This window comes from Artemia sp. Qi Xiang Cuo, chromosome 1 (assembly GCF_049724085.1).
Source record: "Artemia sp. Qi Xiang Cuo chromosome 1, ASM4972408v1, whole genome shotgun sequence".
NCBI lineage: Eukaryota > Metazoa > Arthropoda > Branchiopoda > Anostraca > Artemiidae > Artemia > Artemia sp. Qi Xiang Cuo.
This window is the reverse complement of record NC_142794.1, coordinates 85,368,139-85,383,017: the sequence shown is the minus strand read 5'-3', so window position 1 is coordinate 85,383,017 and position 14,879 is coordinate 85,368,139. Positions and strand designations below refer to the sequence as shown.

Here is a 14,879-nt window from a genome sequence, read left to right as displayed (position 1 = left end):
GCTCATCCGAATGGAAATTGAAATGGCTGGTGCCATTTAATTCACTTTTTAATAGTCGAAAGTGATTGGAAGGCAACTAACGCCCTTTCCATGCCCATTATATCCCCAAACATTTCCAATCAGAATTTTGAGATAGCCATTTTGTTTCACGCAGTTTAAAGCTCCGGAAATTATACCTTTGAGCAGGGCACTCCCCCCACAGTCTTCAGGGCAACGGTTATAAGTTATACCCTGGGGGCATATAAGGTTTGTATTGCAACCTGTGTCATAGAAACTTGAAAAAGGTCTCACTCGATTGGAAATTCAAAGGGATAGTGCCCTTTTTAATAGTCGAAAGTGATTTGAGGACAACTAACCCCCCTCTCACGCCCAATTGTTCCCCAAACACATCCAATCAAAATTTTTAGATATCCATTTTATTTAACACAGTTGAAAGTTTTAGAAATTCGGTCTTGAAGGATGACAACCCATCCCCCCCCCCACAACCTGCAGGGGAAGGGTTGTAAGCTATGCCCTGGGAGCATGTAAGGTTTTTATAGAAAGCGTTGTTGTAAAAACATCAAAAAGGGGTCATTAAATTGAAAATTGAAAGGGCTGGTGCCATTTTAATAGTCGAAAGTGATTGAAGTGCAACTAACCCCCCTCTCATGCCCAACATTTCCCCAAACACATTCAATCAAAATTTTGAGATATTCAATTTGTTCAACGTAGTCGAAAGTTCTGGAAGTTACGTCTTTTAGGATGATAACCCCCTCAGAGCCCTCAGGGCCAAGGTTGTAAGTTATGCCCTGGCGGCATATAATGTTTATACAGAAAGTTGTTGTAAAAATTTCAAAAAGAGATAATCTGTTTGGAAATTGAAAAGGCCCTTTTTAATATTTGAAAGTGAGTGGAGAGTAATTGACCCCCCTCTCACGCCTAACATTTCCCCAAACGCATTCAATCAAAATTTAGAGATAGCCATATTGTTGAACGCAGTTGAAAGCTCTGAAAATTATGTAGTTAAGGATGACAAACCCCCCAGAGTCCCCAGAGCAAAGGTTGTAAGTTAAGATTAAATCAAAATGCCCTGTGTTAATGCTAATTCTCAATAGGACATCTCAGCAGCATCCCAAGAACGACTGAGGGTATTATATTCAAACTTTCGGGGCTACTTCTGCTCTTAAAATTTAACCAAATCAAACTAGCGTAAATGTGTGCAAGCTATCAAAGAAAGTAAACAGATTTGTTTGCGAATGATATCAAGTTTACTATTTCAGGTCAACTAGAGGAGGTATGAAACTAAATGAAACACTACTATTTGTGTCCAGATCATAGGCAGTGCGATAGCGCTGCCTAAATATAGAACGATGTGGGCACAATATATTATTTATTTTATTATATTTTGTTTTTTTCTCCATACCCGGGCACTTCGTATCGAAGAAGTTGTCGTAGAAATTTCGAAAAGGGCTCATTCGATTGGCAATTGGAGTGGCTAGTGCCCTTTTTAATATTCGCAAGTGATTGGAGGGCAACTAGCCCCCCACCCACTCCCATCATTCCCCCAAACACATACAATCAGAATTTTGAGATAATCATTTTGTTCAGCGTAGTTGATTTCCAGATAGAAAATATATTTTTGAGGAGGAAACTCCCTCACATACCTGGAGGCAAGGGTTTTAAGTTATGTCCTGAGGGCATATAAGAACGATGTTGGCACAATGTATCATTTATTATTTTTATTTCCTTTAGAGCAGGACACTTCGTATCGAAGAAGTTGTCATTGAAAGTTGAAAAAGGGCTCATTTAATTGGAAATTGGAGTGGCTTATGCCCTTTTTAATAGTCGAAAGTGATTGGAAGGCAACCAACACCCCTTGCACGACCACCGTTTCCCAAACATTGGATTGGAGGGCAACAACCAAACCCCCCCTCCCCAACGCCCAGCATTCCCCAGAACACATCCAATCAAAATTTTGAGATAGCCATTTTGTTCAGCGTAGTTGAAAGTTCTGAAAAATGAGGTTCCAAAACCAATCACATTTTGAGATAGCCATTTTGTTCAGCGTAGTGGAAAGTTCTGAAAAATTAGGACACTCCCCAGTGGGTGAGTGTCCTCCTCAAAAACATATTTTCTAACTGGGAATCAACTACGCTGAACAAAATGGCTATCTCAAAATTTTGATTGGATGTGTTTGGAGGAATAATGGGTGTGGGGGGGGGGCTAGTTGCCCTCCAATCACTTTCCAACCAACCACACTGTATAATTGACCTTTTATTTCATATGGTGTATTACAGGTAATTACAGGTAATTCAAAGGGCTAGTGCCCTTTTTAATAGTCGAAAGTGATTGGAGGGCAACTAACCCCAAACACATCCAATCAAAATTTTGAGATAGCCATTTTGTTCAGCGTAGTTTTAACTTCTGTAAATTAGGTCTATGAGGATGACAACCCCCTCACAGCCCTCAGGGCAAGGGTTGTAAGCTATGCACTGGGTGGCATATAAGGTTTTTGTAGAACGTGTTGTCTTAGAAACTCCAAAAAAGGCTCATTCGTTTAGAAATTGAAATGGCCAGTGCCCTTTTTAATAGTCAAAAGTAATTGAAAGGCAACTAACACCCCTTCCACGCCCACTATTTCCCCAAATACATCCAATCAAAATTTTGAGATAGCCATTCTGCTCCACGCAGTTTAAAGTTTTGGGAATTATACCTTTGAGCAGGACACTCCCCCCACAGTCTTCTGGGCACGGGTTATAAGTTATGCCCTGGGGGCATATAAGGTTTTTATTGAAATCTTTGTCGTAGAAACTTGAAAAAGGGCTCATTCGATTGGAAATTCAAAAGGCTAATGCCCTTTTTAATAGTCGAAAGTAAAAAACCCCTATGCCTTCCCAAGGCCAGAACATAATTTGCACTTTACTGGGAAAAATACAAATGAATGTGCATTGTCAGTTTAATATACATATATTGATATTTAGTAATCAAAATGTTAATATTATTTGATTTATTAAAGTTATAAAAGTAAGAACACCTATGCCTTCCCAAGGCCAGAACAAAATTTGCACTTTACTGAAAAAAATATAAATGTTTTTACGTTTACAACATATAATAAATCAAATAATATTAGGATTTTGATTACTAAATATCAGTATATTTATATTAAACTCACAATGCACATTCATTTGTATTTTTTCAGTAAACTGCAAATTTTGTTCTGGCCTTGGAAAGGCATAGGGGTTTTGCGCCCAACTTATGTTAATTTCTGCTCGTTTTGAGTTTGACTCGGTTATTTATTGTAATTTCTGTCCGTTTTTGTGTTTCATTTATTTATCAATGCTGGTTTGTGGTAGTTACACGCTTGGTAGATTATTTGATTTGATTTTTGATCATTTTTGTTTAATGGGCTTTTTTACTTTTCTTTGAAAAATTTATTTTGTGGATTTTTTTTTTATTTCTGTTCGTTTTATATTGACATAGTCTTTTCAGGGGGAAAAAAATAACACTTTAAATATTTTAGTTTTGTAAGACTTTATGGTTTGGCCTGCTATTTGTATGCTGGAGAAAAATTTTCAGCAATTTTTAAAAACATACACCCTTTTAAAAATCTGGACACAAATAGTACTGTTTAATTTAGTTTCATACCTCCTCTAGTTGACCTGAAATGGATAACTTGATACCATTCGTAAAAAACTCTGTTTACTTTCTTTGATAGTTAGGATACACTTAAGTTATTTTGATTTGGTTGAATTTTAAGATCAGAAGTAACCCCTAAGGTTTGAACATATACTCTTAGTTGTTCTTGGGATACTGCTGAGATGCCTTATTGGGAATTAGCATTAACACAGTGAAGCATTGTGTTTAAACATTTTTTGACACAGTGAAGCAGTTTTTAAACATTGGGGGCAAATGGGAGGTTGGGTGCGGGTGGGGGGGAGTGGAAGGAGGATTAGTTGCCCTCCAATCACTTTCGAATATTAAAAAGGGCATCAGTCCTTTCTATTTTCAATCGAATGAGCCCTTTTCGAAGTTCCGTCGACAACTCCTTCGATACGAAGTGCCCTGGTCTAGACAACAACAACAACAAAAAATATCGCTAATCACTTTCGTCTATTAAAAAGGGTACTAGTCCTTTGAATTTCAAATCGAATGAGCCTTTTTTCAAGTTTCTACGACAAAGATTTCAATAAAAACCTTATATGCCCCCAGGGCATAACTTATAACCCTTGCCCTGAGGGTTGTAGGGGAGTATCCTTCTCAAAAACATATTTTCTATCTGGAAATCAACTACGCTGAACAAAATGGCTATCTGAAAATTTTTATTGGATGCGTTTGGGAGAATGATGGGCGTGGGTGGGGGGCTAGTTGCCCTCAAATCATTTTCGACTATTAAAAAGGGCACTAGTCCTTTGAAATTCCAATCAAATGAGCTTTTTTTGAATCTCTACGACAACGCCTTCTATAAAAACCGTATATCCCCCCAGGGCATAGCTTAAAACCCTTGCCCTGAGGGTTATGGGGGAGTATCCTCTTCAAAAACATATTTTACATCTGAAAATCAACTAATCAACAAAATGGCTATCTCAAAATTTTGATTGGATGTGTTTGGGTGAATGATGGGCGTGAGGGGTTTTGAGGGCTAGTTGCCCTCCAATCACTTTCGACTATTAAAAAGTGCACTAGCCATTTGAATTTCCAATTGAATGAATCTTTTTTGAAGTTCCTACAACAACGCCTTCTATAAAAACTTTATATGCCCCCAGGACATAACTTAAAACCCTTGCCCTGAGGGTTGTTGGGGAGTGTCCTCCTCAAACACATGTTTTCTATATGTAAATCAACTACGCTGAATAAAATGGCTATTTCAAAATTTTGATTGGATGTGTTTGGGTAAATGATTGGTGTGGTGGTGATAGATGGCCTCGAATTACTTTCGACTATTAAAAAGAGTACTATCCCTTTGAATTACCACTTAAATGAGTCTGTTTTGAAGTTTTTATGACAACGCTTTGAATAGAAGTCTTATATGGCCCCAGGGCATAACTTAAAACCCTTGCCCTGAGGGCTGTGGGGGAATGTCCTCCTGAAAAACATATTTTCTATCTGGAAGTCAACTACGCAGAACAAAATGGCTATCTCAAAATTTTGATTGGATGTTTTTGATTGGAATAAATGATACATTGTGCCAAATCGTTCTTATATGCCCCCAGGGCATAACTTAAAACTCTTGCCCCGAAGGTTGTGGGGGAGTGTCCTACTCAAAAAAATATTTCATATCCATAAATAAACTACGATCAACAAAAAGGATATCTAAAATTTTTGATTGGATGTGTTGGGGGGAATGATGGCCGGGGGGAGGCTAGTTGCCCTCAAATCACTTTCGACTCTTAAAAACGGCCCTAGCTCTTTGAATTTCCAATCGATTGAGCCCTTTTTGCAGGTTCAATGACAACAGCTTCTATAAAAACCTTATATGTCCCCAGGGCATAACTTAAAACCCTTGCCCTGAGGGTTGTGGGGGAGTGTCCTCCTCAAAAACATATTTTCTATCTGGAAATCAACTATGCTGCACAAAATGGCTATCTTAAAATTTGATTGGATCTGTTAGGGGGGAATGATGGGAGTGGGGGGGGGGCGAGTTGCCCTCCAATCACTTTCGACTATTAAAAAGGGAACTAGCCCTTTGAACTTCCAATCGAATGAGCCTGTTTTGAAGTTTCTACGACAACGCCTCTTATAAAAACCTTATATGCCCCCAGGGCATAACTTAAAACCCTTGCCCTGAGGGTTGTGGGGGAGTGTCCTCCTTAAAAATATATTTTCTATCTGGAAATCAAATCAACTTAAAAAAATGGCTATCTCAAAATTTTTATTGGTTGTGTTTGGGGTATTGATGGGCGTGGGAGGAGGGCCTAGTTGCCCTCCAATCACTTTCGACTATTAAAAGGGGAACTAGCCCTTTGAATTTCCAATCGAATGAGCCTGTTTTGAAGTTTCTACGACAGCACCTTCTATAAAAACCTTATATGCCCCCAGGGCATAACTTAAAACCCTTGCCCTGAGGGTCTTGGGGGAGTGTCCTCCTCAAAAACACATTTTCTATCTGGAAATCAACTACGCTGAACAAAATGGTTCTCTCAAAATTTTGATTGGATATGTTTGGGTGAATGATGGGCCTGCGGGTCGCTAGTTGCCCTCTAATCACTTTCGACTATTAAGAAGTGCACTAGCCCTTTGAATGTCCAATCGAATGAGCCTGTTTTGAAGTTTCTACGACAACGCCTTCTATAAAAACTTTATATGCCCCCAGGGCATAACTTAAAACCCTTGCCCAGAAGGTTTTGGGGGAGTTTCCGTCTCAAAAAGATATTTTCTATCTGGACATAAACTACGCTGAACAAAATGGCTATCTCAAAATTTTGATTGGATATGTTTGGGGAAATGATGGGTCGGGGGGGGGGTAGTTGCCCACCAATCACTTTCGACTATTAAAAAGGGCACTAGAACTCTCGATTTACAATCTAATGAGCCCCTTTTGAGGTTTCTACGACGACCCCTTCCATATGAAGTGCCCTGCTCTAAAGGAAAAAAATAATAAAAGAATACATTGTGCCAACATCGTTCTTTTATGCCCTCAGGGCATAACTTAAAACCCTTGCCCTTAGGGTTGTGGGGGAGTGTCCTCCTCAAAAAAATATTTTATTTCAGAAAATCAACTATGCTGAACAAAATGGCTATCTCAAAATTTTGCTTGGATGTGTTTTGGGGAATGATGGGCGGGGGGGCTATTTGCCCTCTAATCACTTTTGATTCTTAGAAAGGGCATTAGTACTTTCAATTTCTAATCAAGCCACTTTTGAAGTTCCAACGACAACCCTTTCTACACGAAGTGCCTTGGTTGGAAATAAAAAAATACATTTCGACCTTATTGCTCTTTCCTTCATTAATTAAAAAAAAAACGAGTTTTTCCAACTGAAAGTAAGGAGCAACATTAAAACTTAAAACAAACAGAAATTATTCTGTATAACAGAGACCCCTTCCCCTCCTCAAGACTTTTTGTAATTTTGTCCCAATTCTTTAAGAACGACTCCTGAAATACAAGGACCGTTATTAGAATAAGAAGTTTTCTTTTAAGTACTAAAAAACTTTAGCGTGAAGAGCAAGATATAGAGGAGGGTACAGCACCTTCATATACGGAATGCATTCTGTTCATTTTAAGTTTTAATGTTGCTCCTTACTTTCAGTTGAAAAAACTTGTTTTGTATTTAATGAAAAAGAAGAAACAATTTCGTAATTATGGTCTTTCGTCCGTGACATGTTTTTTTAACAGAAAGTAAGGAGCGACATTAAAACTTAAAATGAAAAGAAATTATTCCGTATATGAAAGTGGCTGTCCTCTCCTCAACGCCTCGCTCTTTACGCTAAAGTTTTATTGTTTAAAAAAATAAAGTTGTGAGATAGAGTCAAACTTTAGCGTAAAGAGCGAGGTATAGAGGAGGGGACAGTCTCTTTCATGTACGGAATAATTTCTGTTCGTTTTAAGTTTTAATGGGTCTGCATGCAAAATGTGTTTGGTACAATTATTCTGCATATTAAATAGATAGATAGAGAAGTGTATTTTAAAGCCAAATATACGGCCATGAACATAGTAAAATAACATAAATTAAAGTTACACATGACATATATTCTGATCAGCTCTCGTCATAAAAAACTTAAATGAAACACTACATTAACCTAATAATATTACTTAATACTTGGAAAATCGGTCATTGAAAAAAAAAACCTTAACACTTGGGAAAAACATTTAAATGAAACTTTACATTTACTTTATATTGGTTTTTTTTTTTTTTTTTTTTTTTTTTTTTTTTATTATTTGTTTTAGTTAACAAACCACATGCCTCGCTATTCTTCTGTAATTTTTTAGTGGACATATCTAGAAGGAATTGTTTTCCGACTATCCAAATCAAAACTGTCCAAACACTTTACCACCCCCTCCACCCTTATGTGCAAATATATAGCCCAAATTATATAATTGCCATCTATTCTGTCACTTGTCACGGAGAAAAGACAAAGACTTGTCTGAAATTTTGTTTTGATTATTCATATACGGTTAGCTAATTTCAAAACCTGCATTAATTCAAAAACGTTCAGAAATTAAAAGAAGACAAAAAAAGCTTTTTTAACAGAAAGTAAGGAGCAAAATTAAAACTTAAAACGACAAGAAAATATTCCGTATATGAAGGGGCTGTACCCTCCTCTATATTTTACTCTCCATATAAGGTTCTTATAAAAGGGCTAGTCTTATAAACTTTTGAGGGGGCTCATTGAATTGGAAATCAGAAGTTCTAGTGTCATTTTTAAGAGTCAAAAGTAAACAAAGGGAACTAAACCCCCACTCCTTCACCCACGCCCTCTTGTCCTTAGATGCATCCGACAGAAATTTTGAGATATTCATTTTGTTAAAAATGGTCCAAAGAACATAAAACATTTCCTTCAGGGTTGACTCAATCCCCCAGAGCCCCGGGACAAGGGTTGTAAGATGTGTCCCAGGAGAATGTGAGGGTTTTACGGAATGGATATTCGTATAAACTTCAGATGGGGCTCATTTGATTGGAAATTGGAAGTTATAGTGCCCTATATAAGAGCCAAAAGTGATTTAAGGACAACCTCTTCCCCTCCCGCGCCTATCATTTCCCAAAAACAGCATCCGATCAAAATTTTTAGAAATCTATATTGTTCAGTATTGTTGAAAGGTCCAGTGATTATGCCTTTGGGGATGTCAACCACCCCCCCATCCCTCAGTGTAGGGACTTTAAACCATGTATTTCTTTAATTATTTACAATTAGATTGCCCTCGGACAGAATTCCTAGCACCCTTTTAAGAGTAGACGCGGTCAGAGGGTAACTAGCCAAAGCATTTCGCATAGAAGGAGTTGTCGTAGAAACTTCGAAATGAGCTCATTCGATTGAAAATTGAAAGTTCTAGCGCTCTTTTCAAGAGTCAAAAGTGATTGAAGGGCAACCCAGCTTATCTAGCGCTCTGCAACGTCACTTGACCTCTGGATTGTGCCTTGTGACATGCGCAAGTAGTACTCTAATTGGCAAAAAGCTCCCAAAAGAAGTGAAAATGCTGATCCTCATGCCGGCAATACCTGTCAAAAGGAACTCTCGTAGGAAGATGAGCCTTAAGCTCCCAGAAGTAGTGTTTGTTTTTTACTATTAATATGTTTTTTTATGAGTTTTGTGCTTTCACACTAGTTCATTCTTTATGGATGTAGTAAATAATTTTCTTTCCTTTTCATTTTATTTGATGATAACTGACCACTTTGAAAGAGGTTTATAAGTCGTAAAAAAACTAGTTCTGAAATTTCAAGATGGACACATTATATTTATAGACCGAATATGGACATAATTCGCCTGAAAGTAACATACTTTTGGATGCTCATGGGACATATTCATTGACCAATAAACTAGTAACACTGATCCCAATTGGCTGGAAATAGTATAACCTAGCAACACAGTATTCTAACGTTTGAAAGATAGTTGGAAAATCAGAAATTTAAACATTAAGTAATTTAAATTTAGATCAATACGCAAATATTTATTTATTTATTTTCAAAATCTTTTTGGATATCCAAAAAACCCTAAATTAAACACCCTTTTGAACTTCAATTATTAGATATACTTTAGGCTATATGAAATTTAGTAAATTCATGAAATCTTTATTAGAAACGATAACATACTTTAAAACCAATAATGCATTTTATTATAATAATAACAAAAACAACTTGTGAAAACTTTAAATATAAATTGGTTTTTTTGCATGAGACAAGTTAGCAAGTTAGTAGCCCCTGGTACGGGTATTTGTTAACTGGTCTCGTGAAAAAGGATCAATTTATAGTTAAAGTTTTGACAAATTGTTTTTATTATTAATATAAAGAGCAAATTGGTTTTAAAGTATGTTTTCGCTTATAATAAAGATTTTATGAAATAACCAAATTTCATATATAGTATATCTTATGAGTAAATCTCAAATCATGTTTTATTTAGGCTTTTTCAAACAGCTAAAGAGATTTTTGAAAGAAATATAAAAATTTATAGACATTTCAAAAGAGAATCGATGAAAGCATCATCCTGTAAAAGCATTTTACAATTTTTGTAGAGCTTTAATCTTGAAGTGTGGTCGTAAGTCCGACCTCTATTAATTAGGTGCTCTGAAATGATTCATCTAAACCATGCCTCGAATAAATTAATCGAAATATAGTTATTTCAGCATAATATATTGTTAAATAGGTTGCTGTAACGAGTGTTGGCAAGAGTGTTGTCTACTTTTTGTTGAATGAAAATGGCCCAGGGTTGCCATTCCAACTAAATTATTAATACTCTTCAGGATTTATAAAAAGTACTACCTCCCAAATAATTTGCTGTGTGTTGCGCTTCGCGGAACCCCACTTAAGGAGCACATCTTAGTTACTCTTTGACATTATCATATATATCAGAGTTAATTTTCTATTTCTCTATGGTTAGTTCTCCTCAACTGACTTCTAACATGACAGGAAATAGTAACTTAAATGAGATGCAACTATGTGTATAAAGGTCTTGTCTCTGGCTGTTCACTTTCAGCCACCCTTAGTGTTGTAATAATACCGCTTTCAGACTAACCATTTTCTTGAATTAATTAAAAAAATCTTTTTCTACAAAATAAGTTTGTCAAAGAAAAGTAAAGAACTCCATTAAATAGAAAAAGACCAAAAATAAAATCAAATAATCTACAAAGCATGAAACTACCACAAATCAGCATCGATAAATAAATGAAACCCAAAATGAACAGAAATCACAATAAATAACCGAGTCAAACTCAAAACGAGCAGAAATGAACATAAGTTTGGCTCAAAGCCCCTATGCCTTCCCAAGGCCAGAACAAAATATGCACTTTACTAAAAAAATATAAATGTTTTTACTTTTATAACTTCTTCAGTAAAGTGCAAATTTTGCCCTCAAATCACTTTCGACTATTGAACAGGATACTAGTCCTTTGAATTTCAAATCGAATGAGCCCTTTTTCAGGTTTTTACGACAAAGATTTAAAAAAAAACCTTATATGTCCCCAGGGCATAACTTATATTCCTTGCACTGAGGGTTTTAGGGGAGTGTCTGGGGAAAAGGTGGAAGTGAGAGGGGGGTTAGTTGCCCTCAAACCACTTTCGACTATTAATAAGGATACTAGGCCTTTGAAGTTCAAATCGAATGAGCCCTTTTTCATGTTTCTACGACAAAGATTTCAGTAAAAACCTTATCTCTATGTGTATCTATGTGTATTATCTCTATATGTGTCGTCTCTATGTTTGTGTCGTCTCTATGTGTGTGTCGTCCCTGTGTTTGTAGTCTCTGTGTGTGTGTGTGTGTGGTTTCTGTGTCGTCTCTGTGTTTGTGTCGTCTCTGTGTGTGTGTCGTATCTCTGTGTGTGTCGTCTTTGTGTGTTTGTCGTCTGTGTGTGTGTGTGTGTCGTCTCTGTGTGTATGTGTCGTCTCTGTGTATGTGACGTCTCTGTGTGTGTGTTGTTTCTGTGTGTGTGTCGTATCTGCGTGTGTGTCGTCTCTGTGTGTGTGTCTTCTCTGTGTTTGTTTTATAGATCGTAAAAAAGCTAGTTTCTGAAATTTCAAGATGGACACATTATATTTATAGACCGAATATGGACATAATTCGCCTGAAAATAACATACTTTTGGATGCTCATAGGACATATTCATTGACCAATAAATTAGTAACACTGACCCCAATTGGCTGGAAATAGCATAACCTAGCAACACAGTATTCTAGCGTTTGAAAGATAGTTGGAAAATCAGAAATTTAAACATTAAGTAATTTAAATTTGATCAATAGGCCTACGCAAATATTTATTTATTTTCAAAATCTTTTTGGATATCCGTAAAACCCTAAATGAAACACGCTTTTGAACTTCAATTATTAGATATACTATAGGCTATATGAAATTTAGTAAATTCATAAAATCTTTATTACAAACGATAACATACTTTAAAACCAATAATGCTTTTTATTATAATAATAATAAAAACAACTTGTCAAAATTTTAACTATAAATTGATCTTTATGTACGAGACAAGTTAGCAAGTTAGTAGCCCCTGGTACGGCTATTACTTGTTAACTTGTCTCGTGCAAAAGGATAAAATTATAGTTAAAGTTTTGACAAATTGTTTTTATTATTAATGTAAAGAGCAAATTGGTTTTAAAGTATGTTATCGCTTATAATAAAGATTTTATGAAATAAAAAAATTTCAAATATAGTATATCTTATGAATAAAGCTCAAATCATGTTTTATTTAGGCTTTTTTAAACAGCTAAAGAGATTTTGGAAAGAAACATTCAATTTTATAGACATTTTAAAAGATAATCGAAGAAAGCATCAGTGTTGGGCGATATTTCGATTTTTCGATATATCGATATATCGATTTTTTCACTTTCGATATTCGATATATCGATATCGATATTTCGGAACCGTTTTTGGCTCCGATACACTCTTGCTTTTGCCAAAGTTAGATAACGAAAATCGAAGATAAAGAGTATTTTGCATCATTTTTTTTATAAGAACTTCGAATAATACACCATTGAACAATGAAAAAACCGACTTTGATTATATGAAAAAATATCACGAAAACCCAGACATGAAACTACTTGGGCTCAAGAAAAAAACGCGGCTATATTTGGCTATTCAAAAATAGCAACATGTCAATGTTTTTCCCAGAGAGTCGGTTTCGCTGCTCTGTGATCAACTGACCGGTCTTGGAAAAAACTCTCTCAGAAGGGACACTGGTGGCGGGCACAGACATAAATTTCATGGCAACCTCGTACAGATATTTCTGAGAGCCCATGTTGCAAGAATTTCACCACTTGAGTGGATCCGTTTTTCTTGGAACTACAGATTCCCTGTTAAAAAGCTGCAGAGCCATAGTAGACTCGGCTGCTGTCGAACCGCGTCCTGAGTTGACTACCAGAACTTCGTCATGTGAGCCCCACAAACTGTCATGAGCCTGTCGATGCTGTGTCGCGGGGTTTGTGACGGTACTTGTACCTGCTGCTACGGATTCAGCAGACAGCAAGGCCAAATCCATCTCTCTTGCTATTTTTCCCTCAACCGAGACAAGATCGTCAGGGGAAATATACATTTTCTTGAAACGCGGATCAAGGTATGTGGCAATCGTCACGGGTGTGACCTGACCAAGGCTTATAAACCTAGCTTGCATTTTCTCCATCAAAGCCTTGCGGAAGTCCTCGGCGACATTTGAAAATCCACCACAATCTACCTGAACAAGGTGGCGTCTCAAAATCTTGGATAAAGGCAGGACTTTTGAGATGGAGGGATAGCTTTCAGAAGAGAGCTCGATTGTGACCTCGTCAAAAGGTGTAAGTACCGCGATCACGTTTGAAATAACATCCCACTCACTTTCAGTGAGTAGGAGATCTACTTTACCGAGAAGTGCCAGCGAACTTGTTACTGGCTCTTTCAGGTCTTGTAGACTACGCAACATTATGAGGAGCGAATTCCATCTAGTGGTCACATCAGGTTTCAGTTTTTTGGTGCAAACATTGTCAATAGTGATCTGAACCTGGCGCAACTTGTCGGCAGCTACAACACTACGTCTGAAAAAGCTGACTATGTTCCTAGCTTTTTGGACAAGAGGTGACAAGTCAGCAGTATCATCAATAGCACCCCTCAAATTCAGAGTATGTGCAAAGCACGAAACATGTCTCCAGCCTTTACCCTCAACAAATACAGCATCCTTTACAGCCCATACCACATTTGCTCCATTATCGGTAACTACAGCTACAACCTTTTCCTTAATCCCCCACTCAGTGGTAATTTTCAGAAGATGAGCTGTAATAGCGTCAGCTGTATGCCTCTCTTCAATTTCCGTAGTAGCAAGCACGTTGCTACAGAGGGAGCTTTTCTCAATAATGGAACGTACAGGGACAGCCATAAAACTCTCAGTCGCCTGGGAGGTCCATATATCTGTGGTAAGGGAAACGTGTCCTACTTTTTTTTAGCGCCTCCTGCAGTTTCAATTCCTCTACAACATAGATTTCAGGGAGAAGATCTCTTGTCACTTTAGCTCGGGATGGCAAAGTATGATTGGGGTCAAGACCGTGCCCCAGATCAATACACCCATGATTTGAAACAACAGAGAGGGGTTGCATATCTTTTGCAATGAATTTCACAACCAGTTTGTTCATTTTTACAGTTTTAGGGTGCTGTGCACTGTACTTGGTCTGTAACAACGAGTCAATTCTCGGCTGCTTTGCACTTGGTGCTCCTGAGTCAGTCTGGTCACTTCTATCACGGGTAACTTGGGTAGGGTTACTAGCTTGACTCAAAGGTCTGGTTGAGTTTTGGCTATGTGATGGGACAATTTGACTTGAATCATGTTCATCATCAGATGGACACGAATCAGAATCAGGGTTAACACTGGCTCCCCCGGCCGATGTACTTCCTTTTATGCTTTGGTATTGTTTTTTGTGGTTTGTATTGAGATGAGCATTAAGGTTGGTGGTATTTCCAGAGGTAGCAACACGTTTTTTGCATATTTTGCATGGTGCAGACTTAGCCGATACTTTTGTAAAATATTCCCACAAAAGACTTGGCATTTTTCAAAAACTGGTAGAGACCTGGACCCGCAATATATTAAACATTCAGAGGCAAATAGAACCAATGGAACTCATTTTGTTAAATAAAGTGGTAGTACCAACCAGCAAATAATGGACCAAATGTGGGGATTCGATTTGGCATATAGGGTTGGATTTTGCTATGTACTCTAGATCAATAAGCAAAAGAAAAATGATGAAAAATTACAGTATATTATCAGCTAAATTTCTAAATATCAATTA

General features: G+C 37.1%; 1 protein-coding gene across 1 annotated transcript; it reads right to left on the bottom strand.

Moving 5' to 3' along the window:
* Nucleotides 1-12,880: 12,880 nt before the first annotated feature.
* LOC148956845 (E3 SUMO-protein ligase ZBED1-like) lies at nucleotides 12,881-13,975 on the bottom strand. Its single transcript, XM_089092228.1, has one exon. The coding sequence runs from the start codon at nucleotides 13,973-13,975 to the stop codon at nucleotides 12,881-12,883; it is 1,095 nt and encodes a 364-aa protein (XP_088948354.1).
* Between the last annotated feature and the right edge of the window lie 904 nt (nucleotides 13,976-14,879).